Source organism: Cydia pomonella, chromosome 27, assembly GCF_033807575.1.
Source record: "Cydia pomonella isolate Wapato2018A chromosome 27, ilCydPomo1, whole genome shotgun sequence".
Taxonomy (NCBI): domain Eukaryota; kingdom Metazoa; phylum Arthropoda; class Insecta; order Lepidoptera; family Tortricidae; genus Cydia; species Cydia pomonella.
This window is the reverse complement of record NC_084729.1, coordinates 5895150-5920180: the sequence shown is the minus strand read 5'-3', so window position 1 is coordinate 5920180 and position 25031 is coordinate 5895150. Positions and strand designations below refer to the sequence as shown.

The 25031-nt window shown below is 34.6% G+C and overlaps 1 protein-coding gene across 8 annotated transcripts in view; it reads right to left on the bottom strand.

Annotated features, from left to right (window-relative positions):
- LOC133532509 (uncharacterized) overlaps positions 1-25031 on the bottom strand; it is a 43032-nt gene that overhangs the window by 11672 nt on the left and 6329 nt on the right. For 3 of the 8 annotated variants that reach the window (XM_061871229.1, XM_061871228.1, XM_061871230.1), the window contains exon 2: positions 22491-22828. In XM_061871229.1, the coding sequence (XP_061727213.1) occupies positions 22491-22635 (145 nt within the window). In that variant the 5' untranslated portion in view covers positions 22636-22828. Of the gene's footprint in view, positions 1-20787; positions 21005-22490; positions 22829-23496; positions 23651-25031 lie in introns of those variants that run through there. The other 5 variants (XM_061871225.1, XM_061871227.1, XM_061871231.1 and 2 more) reach the window with 4 other exon arrangements.

Sequence of the window (25031 nt, the reverse complement as noted above, 5' to 3'; positions counted from 1 at the left end):
ATCCGGCCCTAAGTATCCAGTACACTGTACAAATACAAATATTTTTTTATAACGCCAAAGTTACAACTCGCAAGTCAAGAGGTTTAATAGGTAGTAATAGTAAACCAAATTATTCATACAGATTATTATTATGTTCATTATTCATTACAATGCGATCATTACATTAAACATAAGTTAACATAGCATGTAAGTACATTGAATTTATGTGTACGGAAGTTTAAAAAGCTCCTCGACACTGTACAATGATAAAGTTAGTAGCCAGCATTTTACATTTAAATATATCGCTGAATGCTGCAATTGCTGCATCTCTGACCGCTGCCCAGACTACCCTGTTATAAACGGACGGACCCATAATGTACAGAGAACGCTCTGACTTTGAAAGCTTGTTTTTAAGAGTGACAAGTCGGTAATTATATATGTTGCTACGAAGCGCATGACTATCGTTCGTGCCGCGTTTTTGAACAAATGTTAATTCAAGTGAGTGAATAGCTCCACCTGCCCGCGTAGCCAACGTGCATATCGTTCACGCTCCGTGGCGAACATAGACATACAATATAAGTGGCGAACGAAACGCAACTGTCACAGTCGCACTAATATGGAAGAGTGATAGAGAGAGATGACTACGCTACGCTACGGAGCGTTAACGATTGTAACGTTGGCTACGTGGCCTGGTACACGAGTTCGCCCGGCAATGTCAAGACTCCTAGATAGCCGAAGAGGTTCCTGCATGAGGCGTCGGTCGGTGCTTTAGCAATGACACGTATTGCTTTCTTTTGCATTCTAAATACACGCAGATAATGTATTCGGTATATGATGAATGAATTAATATCCAGAGAGGAAAATGGGCACTATGTTTGTATGGAGAAATTGGAGAAGTGGCCATCCACTTAAGAGGCTGTCAATACCTAAAGCGCGCACACTGTCTATTTGTATCGGAGTAAATGAGATAGCACTGTCGCATGTTACTGGGCCTGGGCAAGGGAATAATAAGAAAAATATTTAAATAAAAAAAAGTGGATTATTAGTGTAATATTTGACTCAACCACGGTTTAGATATAAATGTTTTGAAATTGTGATTTTAATTGCAGACCCATAAGTCAAAACAATAAAGACATAAAACCGTTTAATTGTGATTTTAAGACCAATCTTTGCAATTATTTTCTCTCGAGCCGATTTCGTTCAATCATGTATCGAGTACAACCACGGTCTTTGAAATATAATTAATATGAACATATATTTTTCTTACTTGACTAAAACAAATAGTCTTTCTTAAAAAACTGTTTAAGTAACATCAATTTCAAGGACATTGGGTGTTGACAGCCTCTTAAAGGGTTGACAACGCTCATGTCTGATACATTTACAGTTGCTGGCCTTCATAGTCGACTGTAACCGCTTACCATGGTATAAAAAGGGTAGCTAGTAGTAAAATATGGCAATTGTTAAAGGAGACGTATTTTTCTTTACAGTGTAACCTTAGTCGCACAAATCAAGTTGGCGTGAAATTGTATGCTAATACGTGCCCGAATGATAGCAAAAACTGGAGCAAAGGTTAAACGTGAACTTTAATTTTGTTTACTCTACAGTTTTATACTCTTTTCATCACACTTGCTTGAAAAAAATCTGCAGGTATACTTAAGGATAAGGGCGTGTATTGCCCCGCGGGAATTATGGATTGTGAAAAAAACTCTCCTCCCGACTCCCGAGGAAGTTATAACTTTTTTTTTACTATGTCACTAATTCATACGAACCAAGTAGTTATAAATGAGTTTTGCTTTGATAATGTTGACGTTTATAATTTACTTTTATTGTTTATGTTAAAAAATATTGAATTAGATTAATTTAATGGCCGTTTAAAATATTTTTACACAATTTTCAATCGTGGCTGAATGTCGGATAGAGCCTTCGAGTCCTAACCTGTCAAAAAATGACAATATGGCGGACGAATGTTTGAAATGTCACCGTATTTAATAAATTATTTAGCGTGATGAAATACATTGTGTGTAAAAATATTGCAAACCCAGTCTTTAATGCACTTCAGCCTTCGGCTGTCGTGCATCTAAAGACCTCGATTGCGAAATTTCACTTATCTCCTCGTTGCATAATGTACTATTTTATACCTATTCGGAAGAGGGCATTTGATTTGCACCTCAGCAGCTCTCAAACGTAATTTGCGACCCGAAAAGAGTGAGGGGGTATAACACAACAGGGTCTTCTTTGTCTGGGACATCATGCGTATGGCAGTTTTTTTAATAATTTACAGAACTCTGTATTAGACACACTACACTTGCTTGCTTCGAGAAACCCGCGCTCATGGCAATACTTCGCGCGTAGTGAATTTGCTTTGCGCTGGCTTATTCTATAAGGTCGTATGCGGCAAAACGGGTTTTACCGTTAAAGTAAAAAAAGAAGAATTAATCGTAAAATCACAACCACAGAATTTAAGTGTGTGTTTAAACTAATCTACATGGAAAATTTAGAGGCTTGAATCGGTTGCCTGTATATAGTACAATGAAACAGTTTGGTTAAAAAGAGGCATCTTTGATACGATTTTCTCTGCTACGAGTATAAACGTTAACCAATCGTGTAACGGCAACTACAGGAATGAAAACGAAGCCATGAATAACCAGTTCACCAAACAATACTTTAATGAGTTTTGTAGTTGCTGAGATAAATCAAGATAATAACTAGTGCCTGCTATTTTAATGATCAGATTATTATAAGCTGTATGGTTGCTCCGATATATTTGAAGGCGACTGTAAAAATACCCCCAAACTGATTTTACTACCTTCGTGTGAAAGCCTTATTAAGCCAAAAGCTAAATCGATTCCGGAAGTAACATTTTGCCGCGTTTTTCAGTTGACCTACAGGTTCCGTTTGATTGTCTATGGTCTGTTACTATGGGCAACGATGAAATTCGTAAATATTCACTATTGTCTATTAGTCTACTCGACAAGTTCTAAATGGTGAAAAATAGTGATTGAATGAGTGAATAGTGATTTTAAAAATAACTCATTGGATTCGGAATGATCGGATGAGCAGGAAAATGAAGCTTTTATTAGCATACAAAAATTTTCTAAACTTATAGACAAAAAACCTTATCGAGTAGACTATATTACTTAGAAATAAATGATATAAGGACGTTATTGTTTGACATCCTTATAACATATACTGACATTTATATATATATATTTAATTTATTTAGAACACAAACAGTCACATATACAAATGGATTTGAAGTACAATGTGAAGTAATATATACAATGCCATCTAATATATATTCGACCACATCCACTTCGTCGGTAGGAAAAGGGCTAAATTAAAATTTTCTATGGGAAGTCAACTCCGTCTACATTTTTTTATTTGCCGCCTTGTTCTACTGACAAAGTGGGTGTGCCAGAGTATATATTTTTTTTATTCGCAAGAATGATGCTGATGAATGATAAATTGTAGATTGTTAACCAAGGGATAAAATGATGCCTTTCACCCGAATTAAACTTTACTTTTCATTCCATCCATATACATGTAAGTTTCGAAGTAAAATACATGTTTTTATAAAAACATGACTAAGTATATTTTTTTATAGCATTTCTTTTTTTTTAACTTTCAATTAACCATTTAGGTAAAAGTATTATTATTTATGAAATGGTGACTTAAATATCAGAATAGTAATTGTATAACAAATCCATTTAAAACCAAATTTCTATACCTATATCGTAAAAAATAAAATATCGTACTTGGAAAGTAATACATCTACTCTAGTGGAGAAGTAGAAGACGTATCATTTTTTGCACTCTTTTTAGAACAATAATGACGCTCTTTCAGAATATAAAAAATGAAAAAGACATTAAGTTATAATATGGGAGGTGTTAACATTTTAAACCCGAGTTATATATGTTATCTGTGCCCTGCGCATCGGGCTTCTAATAGAAACTTTCTATTGACTTCCGTAAACATTTTTGCTCATATGCAATTCGGGATGCATAATGTACTATTTTCCTATTCGTCTTGGAGGATTTAAAAACTAGAGACGCCTTGACTGTAATTTTCTGTACAAAACAGTCTGCCGATTTTTGCGGGGGAGGGGCATGTCAAATATATGGCTATTTCTACGTAACGTACAAATAGCCATGTCAGATAATCGTCAGTCCATACAATACATATGACACAGAGGGGTAAGCTCTTAAAGGCGTCTCCAGTTGTTAAATCCTCCAATTATAACGTAGTTGTTACGTAACTTTTAATAAAAAGGTCATAACACTCTACCAACCTCTTACTATAAAAACTACCACTAAATCTATTTCTACAATCGCAACTAAACGATATACAATCTAAATCAAGCTTTACGCCCTTAACACTCGGTCTATTTTCGAATGCAGTTCCATCTGAAATTCAAATTCAAAATTCGAATACAGATAGAGATAGAACAGTAGTAGCGTCCGACTGGCAAATTTACATACAGCTCTGATAATGAATGAAAATATTAGCTTCGTGGCTCAACATATACTGGTAATTGTTCTCTATAGGGCCAGGTTAATATGGACTCTTTTACGAGTAGGTAGTAAAGGAAATGGGGTCTACTTTAAATGGAAATTTCGATCTAAATCTAAGCTTCCGAACGTTATCGGCCGCCATCTTGGAAATTAGGTCAAGACTTGTTTAGGCGTGCGTGTGAACTAATTATTTGACGGTTTTGGGTAAAGTGATTAAATTGACCCTTGACAGTTATAAAAAGTAAGTAAATAAGTAAGTAAGTAAATATTCTTTATTGCACCAACAATTATACATTTTACATACATGTAAAACTACAAATGAATTGTAAAGGTTGTGTTACTCAATCTATGTCTATAAGAAGATAATCTATGCCTTCTCTATGGGGTGTATTTTCAATCCTTAACCAAAATTTACGAGGTGAATATGTAGGTCAAACTGAGCAACTTCTATTATGGGTCTAATCTGGAAATCTTCATCAAACATTTGTTTGCACGTGCAATGATTTTCAATTAGCATTGTATATAAGAATATACCTAAACAGGATTTCATATAATCAAAGACCGATCCAATTCAACAAATTGTTAATACCTAGTTCAGATTTTAAAAACGATCTTGACTCGAGTTTTAAATCGACCGGGATATAAACCATGATTACCTTTTGTATTGTTTTTGAGCTCCCGATATTTCGACGCAGTTACATGCATCTTGTTCACGGGTAACTGCAGATAGTGGGTGGGTGTCAAAGTTTATATCCCGGTCGATTTAAGTCTAGTGAAAATAACCGTGATTCATTCAAAACTGATCTTGATACACACCTAATGACACGTATCTGTATGATGCGCTCACGCGGGACCAATTACCTGAGCGATTGTCATGTTCTGGAGCCCGATTCAAATTTTATAACTTGTTACGGTTTCGAAATGGTTTTGATATGGTCTTGATGATTGGCGTGCATCTCACGCATCACTTCACTTCCCACGCACAGTCGAGTTCATACATATGTATACATTTTTTCACCTGATTGCAATGGATTAAGGTGAAAAAATGTATACATATTCATGAACTCGACTGTACCAATCAGCGTGAGCGATTTTCAAGGTTGTAAAGAAGATAAAAACCTTCACAAATTGTGGAATCCGTTGCTACAGGGAAATCGATGGTGGTGGGGAGCTATCTTAAGCACGTGTCATGCCTGATCCTTTGACGACTTTAAATTTAAACTCTGTCATGGTTATGATATTTTTCTATGACATTTTATTTTACTGTATTTGAGTTTTACTTTTAATTTGTTGTTATGATTGATTGTTTTTTCTTTTTTCTTAATACTTAATTATTTTTAATTAATTATTATTGAATATTGTATTACCACCCCACATTGGATCTATAGTATGCTTAATCTATGACAGCTCATGAATGACGTTTGCTGTATCTGGGTGTCACCGTATCTATGACACTTCCTCTTGTCAAAATTCTCCGCAACACGAATATGGCTCCGTAAATTGTGATAATTAGTTAAATTAGTAATCCTAATTAATTTTTTAAGTGTTTATTTAAAATTCAATTATTTATTCAATAATAAAACAACATTGGCTGGATTTCGCAAAATGTATTATATACATATAATCTGTAAATATATAGTGACGTATAAGATGTAAATTTTACGAATAAAATAATTGAATTGAATTGAATTGTTTGACGACATTCATGATGTTATCAACAATTTATATACTAAAATACTACTATAATATTATACTAAAATATTATATTTGTATCAATATTCTGTAAAAGTATATGTTAGTTAATAATATTTCAGTTAAATTAAACTCCATAAAAAATTAGGTTAGATGTCAAGTACCAACAGCTGTCATATATGTTTACATTATTTGCCTTTTCTATTGGACATCGGTATACATATACAAGTTATTAATGTTTAAATTAGAATCTTTGTAAAATTAAATTTTGACCTAAGAGGCGTAAACTTATGATATTACAAAGCGTCATCAAAAAAAGAAAATTCAAATGAAACGCGGAACTATTATTTTAAGTGTCAAAACCAACAAAAAACAGCATAATAATAAAATTAAAAATAGAAATTCTGCAACAACATTTAAATATTTCCAAGGGAATGCGCAAAAGATATAATTATGTAAATGTACCGTGCTACACTAGCATACGTCACTCCGCGTCCGTCCGTCCGGCCATCTAGTTTCTATTTTTTTAACTGTGGTTTTGTGCGTTGTACTTTCTGCCAACTTGTGGTTTTTAAATACACTTATGTCAAGTCAACACAACACGAAAAACAAATTTTGGTCATTTTTTCTTTATTAGCATCGAAAAGGGTTCGTGATTCTTATTAAAATTAGTTAATTTTGTTTAAATAATTTTAATAACATAAAATTTAACAATGTAATTTAAAAAAATCTAAGCTATGTAACCAAAAATGGCCCGACATACTTAATGCACATTTTTTAATTAGTACTTATACTCTGGTAAGGCATTTCCGTCAGTACAAAAAGGCGGCACTCATAGAAAATTTTAATTACGCGCCCTTTTCTACTGACAAAGTTGGTTTGCTAGAGTATTCCTAGAATCAGACCAAGATTCAGGCAGCGATTTGAGTGCAAGTGTTATTTTAAATGTCAAACTTCTATTAAATTATGACGTTTACTTAACACTTGCAGAAGCTGGGCTATCAAAATCGCTGCCAACTTATCTTGGTCTGACTCTACGTAAGCTCGTAGTAAAATTACCAATTAATGGAATAAAAGATTGATATTTAAAATACAACAGATAGGCGCAACGATGGCGTATTTAAAACTTTGATGGTTTATGCAGAAAATACTAAAGCATTTATAAAATGTATGTTGCTAAATGCTATTAAATTTAAATAGCGCAATTTTTGAACAGTTCCGAGGTGTTATTTATCATGTCCTATTCGAAGCACGCGATATACAGTAATTACTGCTGTTTTAAAGAATTGGCTGACTTTTCTGGGTGTTTATTTCGTGAAATCTTTTTTTAAATCATGGTTTAACCCTGGCCCTGGCGCTAGGCCAGGAAAACGATAGGTTGACGAAGATGGTTTAACACAATTTTTATGACCCAGTCAAATTAAGGGGCTGTCAACAGCCAATTTCGTTGAAATTGATGTTACTAAAGTAGTTTTTTTAAGAAAAACTATTTGTTTATGATATGTGTGTAGATACATATGTAGTTATTTGTTTTACTAGGGGGCAAAATTGTTGTTTAACCGCTCGTGCTAATGTTGATAATAAATAATAAATATTATAGGACATCATTACACAAATTGACTAAGTCCCACAGTAAGCTCAATAAGGCTTGTGTTGAGGGTACTTAGACAACGATATATATAATATATAAATGTTTATGAATACTTAAATACATAGAAAACAGCCATGACTCAGGAACAAATATCCATGCTCATCACACGAATAAATGCCCTTACCAGGATTTGAACCCGGGACCATCAGCTTTGTAGGCAGGGTCACTACCCACTAGGCCAAACCGGTCGTCGTTAATACTTGAGCAAACGAAAGAAAAATTTAACCACGAGCGTAGCGAGAGGTTCGGGAAGTGGAATCTTGAGCGTTGCGAAGGTTTCAAGTCACGAGGGATAAACAAATTTTGCCTCAAAGTGAAACACAAAAAATTTCACCACACCAACGCGAGGAAAATACTAGAACAAAAATACCAAACCAAATCCAAATGAACGTAATAAAAAAATATCATTTAAAAGTCAATTCTACCAGTTAACATAAGGCAAATTTGCATCTGATTACTTTGCCCCACATGTGGATAAAATGCAACTTTCTCATTAATTTTTGAAGAATCAAGAGGACCTTTACCAGTTGGTGTGGTGAAAAAGTATTTGATCCTCACGCGATGTTTATGTTTCGCAGGCTATTAAGTATTACGAACTGTGTACTAGGTAATTCAAGTTTGCGTAACAAAGAACAAATAATAAACTATGCCAAGTCCCCATATCATGGCTTTAGCCATAAATCAGATATAGATAAAAATTATATTCGAGACAACCTTCGTACCAATACGTGCTGGTCGGATAAACCTTAAAACAATGTCGGATTCGTTTCGAAATCGGGGTGTTTTTCAATATTTTCAATCCTTAGATTTATTTCATCAAATCACAAATATACATAACATAGTTTTGAACTAATACTAAAATAAGCTAACTAATCGCGAAGGAAAATATCGTGAGGAAACCGGGCTAATCACAATAAGGCCTAGTTTACCCTCTGGGTTTTAAGGTCAGATGGCAGTCGCTTTCGTAAAAACTAGTGCCTACGCCACGGGATTAGTTGCCGAGCGGACCCGAGGCTTCCATGAGCCGTAGCAAAATGCCGGAACAGCGCGAAGAAGATGACTAAAAACTAGAATAATGACTAATTAAAAAAGTTAAATATGATTTAAAGTAGGTAACAGTAAATACGTGTACCGTGTAACCAGGGCGTGTAACCTAATAGGGACCTCCACCCTGCATCGCACCAGGCTCAAAAGTCCCCATAAAGCCTGCAGCTTTTCCTCGCTGTAATGCAATTGAGATCTGTTGGACCAGGTACGATCCAGAGCGGGGGTCGCAGCCTCTCTTCCGAAGACGCCGACCCAGTTCTGCATTCAGTCGGCGAGCCTCAGAGCCCCAGGGCCCCGTGACTCTATTGCCACCGGTATGAAATCATACCTTGATTCCAGGGCAGAGTGTTTAGTGTGCTTTAGTATAGCGGTGGATTCCATCCTTAGCTATATTTTGCAAGATGAACAAAGGTCATACTGAGCAACTTTTACTGTAGGACCTTTAAAAAGTTTATTCTAAGACGCAATGTATTGCGAATTTTGTTATGTTTAAAGCGTGACAATCAACGTCAATTACACTTATGACGGCGTACATTGAAGGTAATATTTAATATATATGAAAAATAGGAAGTCTAAAGAATTCATAATTTTCAAAAATCTCTAAACAAATGTTGGTACATTGAGAAATACAGCCTCTTGAATTCTCAGCTTCTTGAGCTCTCAGCTTCTTGAATTTATTACTCGTGTTACAGGCCCCACCCGGTATATGATGACTAAAGACCAGTCCAGACGGAACAATCAAATTGACAATTCGATCAGAAATTAAATTAGCGTCCAAAATTTACGTACAAAATTTTATCACTATTTTTTTATTTATGGTGACGATTTAGTGTCCGCACCTCCTGATTTGATCAACCACCATCTTAAAGTAAGACCAAGATAATACTGCAACGATTTTGACAGCACAAACTGTGCAAGTGTTATTTATACATCATTTCATAGAAGTTTGACATTTAAAATAACACTTGCACAGTCTGGGCTATTAAAATCGCTGCAGACTTGGTCTAACTCTATTAACAAAGTGTTTCACCCAAAAGCTCTCTTTGTCAACGAAAGCCCCATATTTTAATGTAATTTACATTAGATTGCAGCACAAAGAAGCAATCATGTATAATGTCGACCCGGAAACCTTGATTTATTGAGCGAAGCCATCTAATTTAGCTGAAATGTCTTCCTTCCGGAGCTCTGCATGTATATCTAGGTTATTCGTACAAGTAAAGTAAAAAAATAAGGGTTTTGTCAAAAACTGCATTTTAGATACAAGCATTTATCGCCTTTCATTGATCAGTCACAGTATAAGGAGCTGCAAAATTATATGGACACATTATGAATGGAATTCATAGTGTGCGACGAGGTTGTAAGTAAAGGGTGATCAAAGTAGAAAAATTAATAATGAAAATGTAAGAAATATAACCAAAAAATTGACCAGCTATCAAAATCTTACTTTTATCTATAGGAAGTGTACAGTATGTTTAGTTTGTCTTTGACTTTTAAGTTTTGGTGTCTATGGTGTGACTGATAAAAGCGATAAATAAAGTATTCTTAGACCAAACTAGATGGTTTTTGCTTATTTTACATGTTATTACGTGGCGCAGTCGGTAGGATGCTGATACTTTTCTGTACTTGACTTTTAATATTATTTATTTACTATAATAAAGAGGAAGTTACATTAATTATTGTAACTTATTTGCCAAACTGTATAGCAGTTAATTAGCTAACCTAACAACATCTTATAGTGACCATATCAATATTATAAAACAGATTAGTTTTATTTATTTTTAGATTTAGATTTTAAGTTTTATATGTATTATGTTGTGTTTTTAAATAAATTGTATTGTAACTAGTTAAAAAAAAAAAAAAAGAATATTATAAATATTTTATGTTTTAAATAAATAGATTGACCTGGCAATCTCTCAGATATAGTAAAAAAACACGATATTTGACTGGAAAAAAATTCATACTGATGGTTTTGAGCGAATTAAGACTATCTTATAGACGAACGTTCTGCAGACTTTTGATCCGAGTAAACAGACCTTGATTCACACTGACTCCAGCAAGACAGGTATAGGTTGTGTACTTTTGCAGGATAATAAACCTGTGTGTTATGCCTATCTATATCGTTAACAGAGACTGAAATAAATTATGGTCAGATAGAGAAATAATCTTGCTGCACTATTTTCTTGTAAAAAGTTTGACTCGTGTATTTATTGACAAAAAGTTATTATGTTGACAGATCATTTACCGTAGCGGTGGCAGCATCTTCCATTTTTATCACTTGTCACTATGCCCGTCACTTTCACGCTTACATACTTGTTATAACGTGGCAGGTATGGTGACAAATTATAAAGATCCGACCATATTAGCCCTTCTGATTTCAACATATGATATTCCATCAACTCGCTTGCAGAGGATAAAACTAAAATTAAGTAGGTAAATACGACTTAACCATGAAGCAAAAATTAATTATTAAGTAATAATGTTCGACACAATAATTATTGTTGAGAATGAATAAAAATAAATAAAAGCATGACCCAGGTACCTAAATGCACATAGCAGATGCATTTAATCGAGCATTCTCTACGGCTAGTCAAGACTGTGATAGTAATCTTAATGTAGTAATTCACGGTGTTAACGTTTCAGATGCAATATTATCTGAATTGAAACAAGAAATGAAACTAGATCCTATAGCATCTATAATAATTAATTTCTTCTAAAAAGGATGGCCAATTTCTATATCTGAGGTACCAACTGAACTGAAATTCTATTATGACATCCAACCATTGGTTTTGAGGATGACTTGATATTTATTAGTCCATAGGCTTTAAGTGTCTCCAGAGACTAATAGTAGGCACTATGTCCGAAGTGAAACTGCACGAGTGTCATTTCGGCATGTATAAGACCAAAGCTCGAGTGAAAACATAATTTTACTGGAATAATATGTTTTACAGTACATATGGTGCTACTTTACCGCACTAGAGCGATAATTAGCACATTAATTTAAAGGGCCATATATACTGTAAAACGTTCGTGCATGTGCGAATAGGTAGGTAATTAATTACCAACTCGTGTCGATTCAAAACACTCCCTTCAGTCGTGTTCTAATATCTCGCCACTCGTTGCGAATTTCCTATTTTTCGCACTTGTATCGTAATGTACTATTCTAACATAGACAATTTCATTTCTGACTGTAGTATTCAGTTTTAGTATGTGTGGGTCATAGTCAGTTTTAGTATGTTCAGTATAAAAGTTACTGGCCAATACTCTATGCGTCGCAAAAAGTCAAGTTCTATTTTTAAACGTTTGCCGCCAGACATAGTGCGTAATTCGTAACGCGAAACGAATAAATTACCGCGTACGATCAATACTAGGTACCTAGTACCTAGTATATAGTCTACCTTGATTTTAGGGTGAAAGTCCGCATTCGGCTTTGTGCGATTGTTTTTATAAAAAGCTGTATACTAGATTAGTAAAATGAAAGAGTATTGTTATGTAAAATGTTGAAAATATTGGTGTGTGCGTTGGCGTTTCTATTGTATTTCTAAGTGCTTATGTTTTGAGTTGAATAATAGTTGACTTAAATGACCCCTGAGTGCTTGTGTTGTTTTATAGAATAATATATCTATTGAATAAAAAATACCGAAATATCTGCAAGTACTATAGATTGAAATTTTTTTTTTAAAAGATTTTCTCGATTACCAAATATGTATAACTATTAAAGTTGTAAATGTGTACTCAATTTTTCTTTCTAGTCTTATTATTTTCGATTTCATACTTATCGTTGTTTAATGCCATGAATTTGCTTAGTATTGTAAGCTGTAAATATTCGCGTGTGACTGATTACAGTGGTGAATGGTGTTGTTCTGTATTCACATATTATATCTGCCATCGAATCCATATAAATGCCCTTACATCATGAACTGCTGTGACAGACATGTAATTAAGACTGGGATAGGATAGGGAGTGAAGTAGAAATTTATTGCATTTGTTTTATTTTTTTTTTTTTGTATTGTTTTATTTATACCCATGTGAGGTTCAATTTTAATTTTTATATATTGTATTGTGGATAATGATATTTTTAATTAAGAGCAATTTTAAATGATTATGTTTATATATTTTTGTACAATATTTTATGATAGAAATTTATACGATTTAGAATTAAGACATGTTAAAATTGATTATGAGCCTTGTAGCTTGAAATAAAGGAATTTTATTTTATTTTTATTTTATTTATTTATTTATATACTTCATAGTGGGTGTGACGTTCAAAAAAAAGAAGCTGTTTTGGCTTGGCAGTCACAATCCTATAAGTAACGGCACAAATTATGAAACATTTAACAGAAAATTTGGAGTATTTTTGACATTGCACTGATACCTGTAAAATTTTCGTCTTTTATGTTTTCGACGTGCTTAATGAAATATACTGCAATGGGTTTAATAATATAATGAAATTATTGAAAAACTATATTTTTTTCTCCAGTCATGGACAGCATGGCGCTATTTAATTTAAATACACAGATAATAAAGAAACGTCAAACTTAAGCAACTCTTTTTTTGTAATTTATAGCATGATCATGGATACAAGTCGCGTCCGTGATCTAGGTGTGCTCTTCGACCCTGCACTCTCATTTCGCGATCATGTTCAGGCAGTGACTGATGCGGCGTATAAGAGGCTCGGATTCGTTTTGCGTAATTCTGGGTCCCTGAGCGTTTGCGCCACTCGCGTGCTCTATGCTGCACTCGTCCGGAGTTTGCTAGAGACGAATTCTGTAGTCTGGAGTCCGCATGAGAATAAATATATTCTTATGTTGGAACAGGTCCAGAAAATGTACCTAAGGGCTTTGTACAAGAGGATATACGTCTATTATCCTTACATGTACCCCACCTTGTTCTTACAGGGTCAACTAGGGTATGACTCCTTACAGTTGCGAAGGTCGCTCTCCTTAGCCAAGTTTATATTAGCAATCTTTAGAAATAAAATTGATAGTATAAAACTTGTCGAAGTCTGTGTGCGCCTGTTTGTACCTAACCAATACACCCGCGCGCGACGGCACCCGCTGCTGGCGGGGGGCGCGGCGCGCACGCAGGCGCACGCGCAGGCGCCGGTCGCGCGCGCTCACGCACTGCTCAACTCCCTGCTCGAGGCGCAGCCACAGTGCGATTTGTTTGTGAGTGCGATGGGGCGAATGATAATGGAATGCAAGAGGATATTAGAAAGAGAGATGCCTGAGAGTACTATACCGTTATGAATTCCTGTGTCTTAGCTGCTCATGTGTTATTGCTTTATAATGTTAATGCTTTATGTTGTTAATGTATTCCAATTTGTGCCGCTTTGGCATTAGCTGTAAGGTGCAATTTGCTATTTGAAATAAATAAATAATAATAATAATAATAAGTCCTTCAGTCGTGCAATTCTTGTTTATCGTAAAAAGTTGCCAGTGTTTAATGATGTAAATATTTATTTTGCAGGATTTGTGGTTTATGTCTCATTACTGGTGCCACCTCCATTATAGGGGTGTTAACTATATTCGTCCTTGTGCCACCTAAAGTTGACTCGCATGTTATGTTGGCATTGCTTCCGCCTCCTGTCACGATTTCCTTGTGGTTGTGGCCATCGGTTACTGAACAAATGTTGAATAACACACGCACTCATACTCATAGCGTTTAAGATTGACATACACCAGCACTTTCAAACCTTTTTTTGTTAGCTGTAAAATATTTATTTCTCAAAAGATTATTTGGTCACTATAAATACACGTTTAATTTAATATTCTTCAAAGCAGAGGTACATACCTCTATCGGGCTCTGAAAGTGTGTGACACATATTAAATAAGTATTTAAATAATTTATTCAATTTTAGATTTAAGCTAGTTATAGTAATCCTCTGTATATATCCATTATGTTATTGTAAATAATATTTGATAACTTAAAAAAAGTAATTAAGAATGCGTCTATCTGAACTACCTATTCTATTTATTAAAACATAAGTAAAATATTAATAAAACATTATATAACTAGTTCAGTTAAATGTACGCGTCAAGATATTTGTCGTACATAACTAATACAAATATAAACATATGTAGTAAATACTATATATTGTAATCAAATCCAAAAATAACGACAAATCGGTCCACCTTTCAAAATAATACAATCTGAAGTCTTATGTAATGATTAATGGTCACAGACTATTGTGCGTTTTACAACAGTGAACGGTTACAAAATGGCCGTGAATTAATAATCTTTTATGGTTTATATTCTGCTCTAAGAATGTCAAAAGTGACTATTATTTCCTCGAAATATATTACCTTCTGTAAAAGGCAGCTCACGTTTATTGTATGTAAGTAATCAATCAAGTCGCCACAGGCCTTTATTATCGGCCAAACACACGTCAAAGTACCTACTTCTGTAGAATGTATACATGTATAACAGCCGTTGTAGTTGTACAATATAACTATTATTAATATAGCCGCAATTATCATGTATATTTTTATCATTTCAAGTGCCAAAATATCAGTTACCTACACTAATATGCCGCGAGTTTAAATATGGTTATACATAAATTAAATTGTTTCACATGGGTCATGAAATCAACCATTTATGGAAATAGACTGAAAACAAAATCAAACTAGTTTCAATTATTTCAAAATAGACTAGAACTCATTTAAGTGGATTCACTGTGAGCTCACAGAATGTTTCATACTAATTTCAGAGCAACAAATAATTATTGCGGAAAACGTCAACTTTCGGTCTGCTGCGCTAAAAAGTAGCCGCTTTCCGGCTCCATCTAACAGTAAAATAGTATACACATCTCGGCCAGTAAATAAGGAAGCCTCAGATAACATCTGATACATTTCTTGCTTTACTGCCCTACTTATGGTACTAAGTAAAAAGTTGACGGCACCAATCATGGGACATTGAAAAGAAAATTTGGAGTATTTTTGATATTTCACCGACGCCTGTAAAATTTCTACCGCTTTAGGTATGCGTTGAAAGTTGAATGCCCTATTCGTCCGTTTTCATTGTATTTAATGAAAGGTACTGCAACCGGTTTCAATATTATTAACAAATGAAACCTATTTTTGTTTGCTCCAGTCATGGGATGTATGGCGCCATTAATTTTTAAAAAATAACTTAAGCAGCTCTTTGGCTCTTGTTTATTGTAAAATGTTGTCAGCGTTAAAAAACTGATGGTAAATATTTGTTTTACAGGATTTGTCCATACCATCACATTTTTTTTTTCAACAAATAGGCCACAGGGGCACTATTACATGTCCATTTTTACAAACAATAAAAATTACAAAAAACAATTACAAATATGGAATCGATGAAATAATAAATACTTTATTAGAGATGTATACTGTTTCTAAATATCAAATTACGCAAAAAAAAACCAACAAATAATAAAATTCTTTAGAGATGTATAAGTCTGTAAGTGTCAGAGATAAAATATAATAAAAAGATATTAAATTATCCTAAGAGATGTAGAAGCTTGAATTCTTATATAAATAATTAAAAGACAAAAAATTAAATCAGACAAGAACCGAATGAAGTGTCTCACGTTAATGCCACTCAAAAGTAAAGTTACATACTTATAACGTATCATGTAGCCCGTGTAAGCTTAAACAGACCGGTCTGCACAAACAGCACCCGTTCACGAGTATGACGTGTATCTCAGCCATTGCCATTACTGGTGCCAGTCCCATACTAGGTTTACTATGTACTATTGAAGTTCCATAAAGAGTAGCTAATTTGACTGGTTATTACACTACCCTATTGTAGTCCACTCACACACAATAGTATGTTATATACTATTTTGCTTTCATTATTCGTTTTTTCAGGGGTTGTACCCGGGCACGACTATAGATTGATTGAATTTTTCAAACATACAATAGATTTGACAGATACAGTCTATAAGTATAAATCATCTCAAAATATTTAAATCAACTTACCCTGGGTCCATTTGCTTGCATTTCACAATTTATTTAAACATAAATGAAATACGGTAAGAACATTATTTTAAATGTTATTTTGATTATTAGGACTATGACCATGTTACTATTTGTATTTTGATAGTGATGCAGCAACGGGCGCTTTTTTTTACAAAGAAATTGACTAGTGTATCTCTTTTCGGTCTCTCGCTGTCATTGGTGACATAAATATCAATATATCTCCAAACTCTGTTGATCCACGTTCAGATGACTATCTTCTCCTGACAGCATCACATGCTTTACTTCCGGCGCATACATATCCCACTCGAAATGAAAACTGTTTAGACCACGTAATGTTAAAGACTAATAATAAGGCCACGGTTTTTGTCTTAAAATCTTTTATTACTGACCACGCCCCGGTGGTTTTCTGTCTGGAATTCAAATCTCAACCTTGCACCTATCACTCATCAGTTAGGGTAGACAAATGCACAATATCTAAGGATATATCAAATACGGATTTTTCAAACATACTATCACTTAAAGATTCGGATGCAGCCGCTGAAACTTTAATTAACATACTTTCTTCAATTATAACATCAAATTCAACTAATGTACTCAAACCAAGAAGAAGTCGTATTTTTAAACCTTGGATTACCCCTGGTCTTCTCCGCTGCATCAAACAACGTGACAGACTTCATTTAAAGTCCAAAAAATATCCGGATAATGCTATCTTAAAAACGACCTACACTAGGTATAGAAACTTTTGTAACAACCTCCTAAAAAATGTCAAAACCACTTACGATAAGCAACAAATGGAGAAGGCCAAGGGTAGGCCTAAGGAAACTTGGAAAGTAATTAAGCAAATAGCTAACATTCAACAAGCTACAGCTACACCAAATGAGCTATTGACCTTGTCCTCGGATCCTACATCTTCTGTTGATTCTGTAAATAATTATTTTGCGAATGTCGGCAGTGCTCTAGCACAAAATATAATTCGTGACACACATAATCAGCAGCCTGCAAGTTATATCCCTACATTGACTCGTCCCCCTGACCCGAACTCCATGGTGATTCTATATGTCGATGATTCAGAAGTCGAGGAAACTATTCTCAGTTTAAAAAATGATTGTTCAGTTGGCTATGATGGCATCTCTACAAGTATTCTAAAGTCTAATCGCACGAAACTTATACCAATTCTTACCTTTATATTCAACTTGAGCATTTCGACGGGTAACTTTCCGAAAGTTTTTAAAAGGGCTCTTATACACCCAATACATAAAAGCGGCATCAAAAATAATGTTAGTAACTATCGTCCCATCTCGGTCCTCACCTGTATCTCAAAGGTTTTCGAAAAGATTCTCAACAAACGCCTAGTTGACTATCTTAATAAACATAATATTTTGGCAGACAATCAATACGGTTTTCGAAGGGGGCGATCTACAGAAGATGCTGTTGTCAAACTTACGTCTCTAATTATTAAGAACCTGGAAGATAAACATAAAACGATTGGTATATTTTTAGACCTCTCTAAGGCGTTTGACACAGTGTCTATACCGACTCTCCTAAAAAAAATGGAAACCATTGGTATTAGAGGAATCTCTTTAGATATCTTTAAAAGTTATTTGACTGACCGATCTCAGAGTGTAATTATTAATAGAACAACAAGTAACGAAGTTCAACTAAACTATGGGGTACCTCAGGGCAGTGTTTTGGGGCCAACACTTTTTCTGATATATATTAACGACCTGTGCTCTCTCCAACTAAAAAATTGCGAGATTATTACGTATGCCGACGACACGGCTCTGATTGTGCATGGGGAGGATTGGTCTAGCGCTAAAGAGGCATCGGAGAATGCACTACATCATGTGTCGCAGTGGCTGTCATCTAATCTTCTTACACTAAATGTAGATAAATCTAAGTTTATAACCTTTTCGCCAACCTCTGTTTCGCAACCGAGCGCGGAGTTCTCGGAAATTATTGCTCGCAGATGTCCAAGGCAATTAGCTGAGTGTACTTGTTCCTCACTATTGCGTACTTACAGCATTAAATACCTGGGTGTAATAGTTGATAGCAACCTCCGGTGGGAAATACATATTGATACACTTAGTAAGAAAATTAGGAAATTAATCTATATTTTTAAAAACCTTCGCTCAGTAGTCGACCAAATGACATTAAAAATGGTGTACTTTGCCTTGGCACAATCACTGCTAACCTATTGCATTAGTGTATGGGGTGGTGCTGCGAAAACCTTACTCTTGCGCTTAGAAAGAGCGCAACGTGCAGTCTTAAAGGTAATTTTCAAGAAACCCTTCAGGTATCCTACCATTGATCTTTATAGAGAGAGTAAAGTGCTGTCGGTACGAAGTCTATTTTTCCGCCAAGTCATTTTAAAAAAACATAAGACCATAACCTTTGATAAAAATCTCACGAAAAATAAACGTCGAGTTCGTGTCTGTGGTATACAGAAATTTCGCTTGGCAGTTTCAGGACGTCATGTTGATTACCTTAGTTCTAAATTGTACAATAAGGTTAACGACCTTACCGATATATATGCTCTCACACTAAGAGAATGTAAGCAGAAAGTCACTGATTGGCTACAAACGCTAACTTATAACGAGATTGAGGATTGCCTAGCCTCTCATTATTAAAATATAATTCGAGCAACTCACACACACACACACACACACACACACACACACACACACACACACACACACACACACACACACACACACACACACGAGCATATTTACAAATTAATCACACTTTCAACTCCTGTGTAACACTAATAGACATTGTGATACGTAAATAGTGTTAACTCTTTGTTTATACATATTTTGTATTATTCCGATATTTTTAGTTTTATTTTATTATCAGTTCTGTTGTACACTTGTAGATTTAGTACCAAAACCTATATATTAATATAGGTATACTTAATGTTTTCTCGGGGGTGAGAGCCTGGTGAACTGTAATACAGGTTTATACCTAGTTCAGACTCCAGTCTCTCACAAAGGATCACAACCTCATCTCGAATTTAAATGTTGTTATCATACTGTGAAATTGTTACAAATCCTTTGTGAGCTGATAAATAAACATTTTTATTATTATTATTATTATTATTATAGTGACAGGACAAGTTTCTGTAGGTACCAACTCAAGTATCACAAGTATCTTTATAAGTAGACTTTGCAGACTTTGCAGACTTTGCAGCGACAAAGTATGGAAATGCCACTATAAAAGTCATGCCTTTATAGAAATTTAGGACGTAATGTAGCGTTAGCATGGTCTAATTAGTTTGTTATTGTCGTAACTAAATATCGCACTGTCGTTGTCACCAATCACTGACATAGACAAATTTGTGCCTCAACGGCAAATCATATCGGGGTTTTGGTTTGAGCAGCGTGTTTGCGTTACTTTCGATTGTCATAAAAACGAAAGAGATGCAACACGAATGTTTCGACAAGTATCAATAACAAATCTCAATAATAATTGTAATTGAAAAACAACTTACTTGAGCATACCCAAATAAAATGGTCAAGGTAACACACTTGTATTACATCCACCTTTTCATCGGACACTATACGGAGACGGAAAGATAAAGATATACTATTTAATTTTCCCTTTCCCTCTCAGCAGAAAGTGGTCGACTAAAAGGTAGACTTAAAAAGCCTCACTACTGGTGGAGTATGACTTGCATAAAATTAATAAGGTCATTGCTTCATATCATATAAACTCGATTTAATCATAATATATTCTAATTAAGTGTAATATTCAAAACATAATTAATGATGGAAAACTAAATTTAAAATATAGTCTGGCAAACCAATTTCACTCGGGAAAGGCGCGTAATTCAAATTTCGAGCCTACTCAGTAAGCTCGAAATTTTGCGCGCTTATATTTGCAAATTAGTAACAAATTGTTTTGCCACACTTTTGAGAAACATTCAATTCAAGCGTAACAAAAACAAGCAGTGCGAACTTACCAGGTGGCGCTGTGGGTACTACTTCTTTTGGAGCTTGTGTGTTACTCTTCCCGAAGGTTGTGAGGGCCTCTGAGGACTCGCCGGTGAGCCACCCGACGAGCAGAAGAGGCAAGATGGCCGCCGCCGCTTGCTTGCGGCACCACATCTCGAATCTCCAAAACACACGCATCGTGTATCTCTAGCTTTATAACTATATTGTCTTTGGAACTTTTGATTTTTATCGAAATGTCAAAGTTTTTTTTCTAAGTGAATTTAAATGAGTCAGATACGAATTGGAAATATACATTTGTAGAATCAAATCGCCTTTCCAAATTTGAATACGCTTGATATAACGGTTTTGTGTAATGATACTAATGATCCGCGTTAAAGAGATTATATAAAGTACCCGTTAGGATTAAGAGAACGAAAATTTACGTTTTATTATGCCATCAAAATTAATTTAGATTTTTGATTAATGAGTAAGTTGTTAGTGTTGTAGAGTGAATGTTATTAAACTTAAAATATTGTTATTTTTAGATGATTTCGCTCTTAACCTAGTTATCATCTACTGCTCATGCCAAAATGATTTTTTTTTCTTGTATTTTAGCCAAAATCGTACATACATATAGCATCGTTAGTTTTACCGAGTTCATGAGGTAGTTCGTTTTAAAATTTTAATTTAAGATGCTATAATAATTAGTTATTTATTATGTTAATAGGTAGTTTCATTTCTTTAGCGCTAAACAATTAAATTTTGATAATCCCAATATAGTGGCACCCTACGCGGCAGCCCTGTCACAATGAATTATATTTTGTAACCTACTGTCTACATAAATGTTTATATTTAATCAAGAAATAAAGATTTTAGCCATTTTGGCCGCCACTATCTGTATCATTGCTAGATTAGATTTTTTGAATCTTTAAAAAAAAAATGATTATGAAATACCTACACTATTGAAGTCTTGTTGAATACCGTGTTGAATACGTGCATTCAATTTGTAATTTTAAGTAATTAATTTACCATAATTTGTTGATTTCGAAACAAAACACCAACGTCTTTTCGAACAGCTGCCGTTGTCAAAACTACTTCCTTAAAAAAATACTCGCTAAAATACTTGTCTAGTATTTTACACTAGACGGTTACTTACACATTCTGCCATCTTGATATTAAGCACATCATGCATTTGACATCGAGTGTGCTTGGTTTATAACGAACAGCCAAGAAATGTGAATGTCGTGTCGATGTGTGCGTGTGGTTGTGATGTGTTCTACGCCGATGACTGTTCTTGGTGTTGTACAAGAACCCCTCATGCTACATTTTAATATGAACGTTTCGAGCGGCATTGTGGGATATTCGTACTTATTAATTATATTTGTGTATTATCAGTAGCGTCACGTTGTAAATATGATGTAGAGATATAGAAAAAGTAGCTTGAATGCCAAAATAAGCAGGTTTTAAAGACGCTTCGCTACTAATAGATAAAATTTAGCTAACAACTATTAAATTTCATACTGTTTGGTTACTTTTTATTACCCGTTTGCCAAGAATGCCATGGATGGTTGTGATTAGTGAATATATTTTTATTCATTTAAGGTGGAAGGAAGAAGTTGCAAATTTCGCTTCTTATTCCATCTCGCTTGTCTATGGTGTAATGATGTAGCATGAGACGCTGCCTTGATTGTGTCAATGTAGCGTAAAGCTTGTCCTAGAGTAAATGTCTTACCCGGTGCTGCGGCCGGTGTAACGGGCTTAGGAGGCGGGTCGGTGTTGGCCTTCCCAAATGACGAAATGCCACCAAACGCTTCGCTTGTACACATCAGACATCCAGCTAAAATCACTGGCAGCATAGCCGCCGGTTTGCACCACATCTTGTTTTTTTTGTTTTTTTTTTTAATGCTACTGTCAAATTTGGAATCACAAGTTTTGAAGCATCAATTAAAAGAGAAAAAGCGGTGTTTTGTCAGTTTTGTTCGGTTTTTTAGTTTGTGTGTGGGTATAATCCAATTTTAAGGCTGTTCAGAATGAATGGGAAAACCGAATTGTCTTTCCACTCATAATATTCTGTAGAGAAAAAAACATTAGTGATTGCGCCATTGAAGTAAGAATGACTTTGGTAAGTAGTTACTTGTATAGTGGGACTACTAAAAAACAAAAAAATATTGAATAAATAATATATATTTAATATAAAACTAGTGAACAAATCAAATTATTAATTAAATATTTTGATTCGTGTTCCGTTTTCAGCGACTGGAGGGCTTAGTGACTTTTTCTTCAATAGGTATATGACATCTAATTAAGAATTTTAAATTTCCTTCAACTCCATTTCAGAAGTAAACTAATAGAGATTACAATTTACTTCTGAAGTAAAACAATACCCAAAAAGCCAATATACATGCCAATTTAAATTAAGATCACAACATCCATTTTTGAAGTGTGAAAATTTCTAATAGTTTGCTACCCGACTGCGTATGTAAATAATTGTATATACAAAAACGCTTCCATGATGTGTCTTAAATAAAGAAATAAAAATGTATGATAATTGATATTGTTTTCAAGACAGTAATAAAATTTGCCTCAATCTTAGACTTTGGACTTCTCGGACCAAGTGCTGGCGATTGACATTGAATCGTGATAAAAGAAAAAAAAGTGTATATCGCCTTCACTAGTAGTCCGATAAGAAGCGTTTGTCACACAGTCGGGTCTCGTCCCATTATAAAAGAAGCTCTTACCAGGCGCTGCTGTAGTCGTGAGTACATAAGGCGATTCGGTTTGTGCGACCCCAAAAGTCGAGCTGAAAGCGTGGCATTGTCCAAACAGCCAGACAGACAACAGAAGTGGCATTATAACCGAAGGCCGTTTCCACATAGACATCTTGTTTTTTTTCTGAAAATTATTCTTTTTTCCAACGATATTGTTTTTTTTGCCAAGCCGATACAGCGTTTTATCTGTCGTCTACTGTTATTTCCTAAACTAGGTAGTAATTTTTCTACATAATGGGACTTAACTTCTCATTCACCTGAAAACTCAAATAGTTAAGTATTCTCGTCTACGTATTAATCGTGTATCATGCTGCTGTTATTAGTGTCAGCCGTGTTTTTTAACCAATTGAAAATACAATCGAAGGAAATTTTGTAATTTTGTGATAGTGTTTGCCAATGTGTCTCTGTGTGAGTGCTTCTAAACATTCAAAGGTGAGGAAGTCCCATTATATGAAAAAAAATTACCAGGTGGAGCTACAGGCGTCGGTGGTTTGGACGGTTGCTGAGTGTTCGTCACTCCAAAGGTGCTTAGGGCTTCCGAAGAGTCCCCAGTCAACCACGCCAACAGTAGATGCAGAATAACTGTAGCGGCTTGCTTTCGGCGACACATCTCGAAACGGGCCTAGTACGCGAAATACTCATTCAAAAATACTACGTAAAAATACTCGGTAAAAACGCACGTAACGCAGAACGTTGTACGTCGTTGTCTATGGTTATAAAAATTTGAAATGGCGATTTAACTTCTGCGTTCATAAGTTAAAATAATAAATGTTTTCTGTTAATTTAGTTATTCTTAACTTGTGCACACAGATTCTAGGAAAATAAAATTGCACAGTTATTAGCAGCGTTTGCGCTGAATCTCTTAATAAATATCAGATCTTAGATTTAAGAAGCTGCATGCATTAAACACCAAATAACTTAAAACTATATAAAATTACTGTCTAAGAACAGTCACCAGCAGAAGTGAGTAATCGGGCGAGACGTTCATAATAATCCGCATACTATTTTTAAGATAATTTTACAAATCTCGCCCGCTTTTCTACTGCTGCCGGTTGCATAAAAAAATGGTTAGAAATAATGGGAAAACTCACGGGCGAGACAAATTTAGATTTTGCAGGGGTAGAAATTTTCCACTTTTATTTATAAGCTTTGTAGTGTATATGTAGACATTTCTGCTTGATAAGATAAAAAATAAGTTTAAGAAATAAAATAATATAATATGCGATGTTATCGGCGGTATCCTGTTTTTTTTTAAATATTATTTATAGTATATATACTTTACTTTTTGGAACAGTCATTGTAGGCCGTCTTGTAAACACTTGTAATCTATTAAGATTATTTTTAACGGGTTACTCACGTATTAAGTCAAATACACGCTCGACATGATTCAATCCTAAGTATATACTTTTATAGTATTTCTTGAGGGTACTTTCAATTTATGGAAAAGTATCGTTATTTATGGGAAGTTAAATATAAGAATGGACATTGTACAATAAATCCATTTA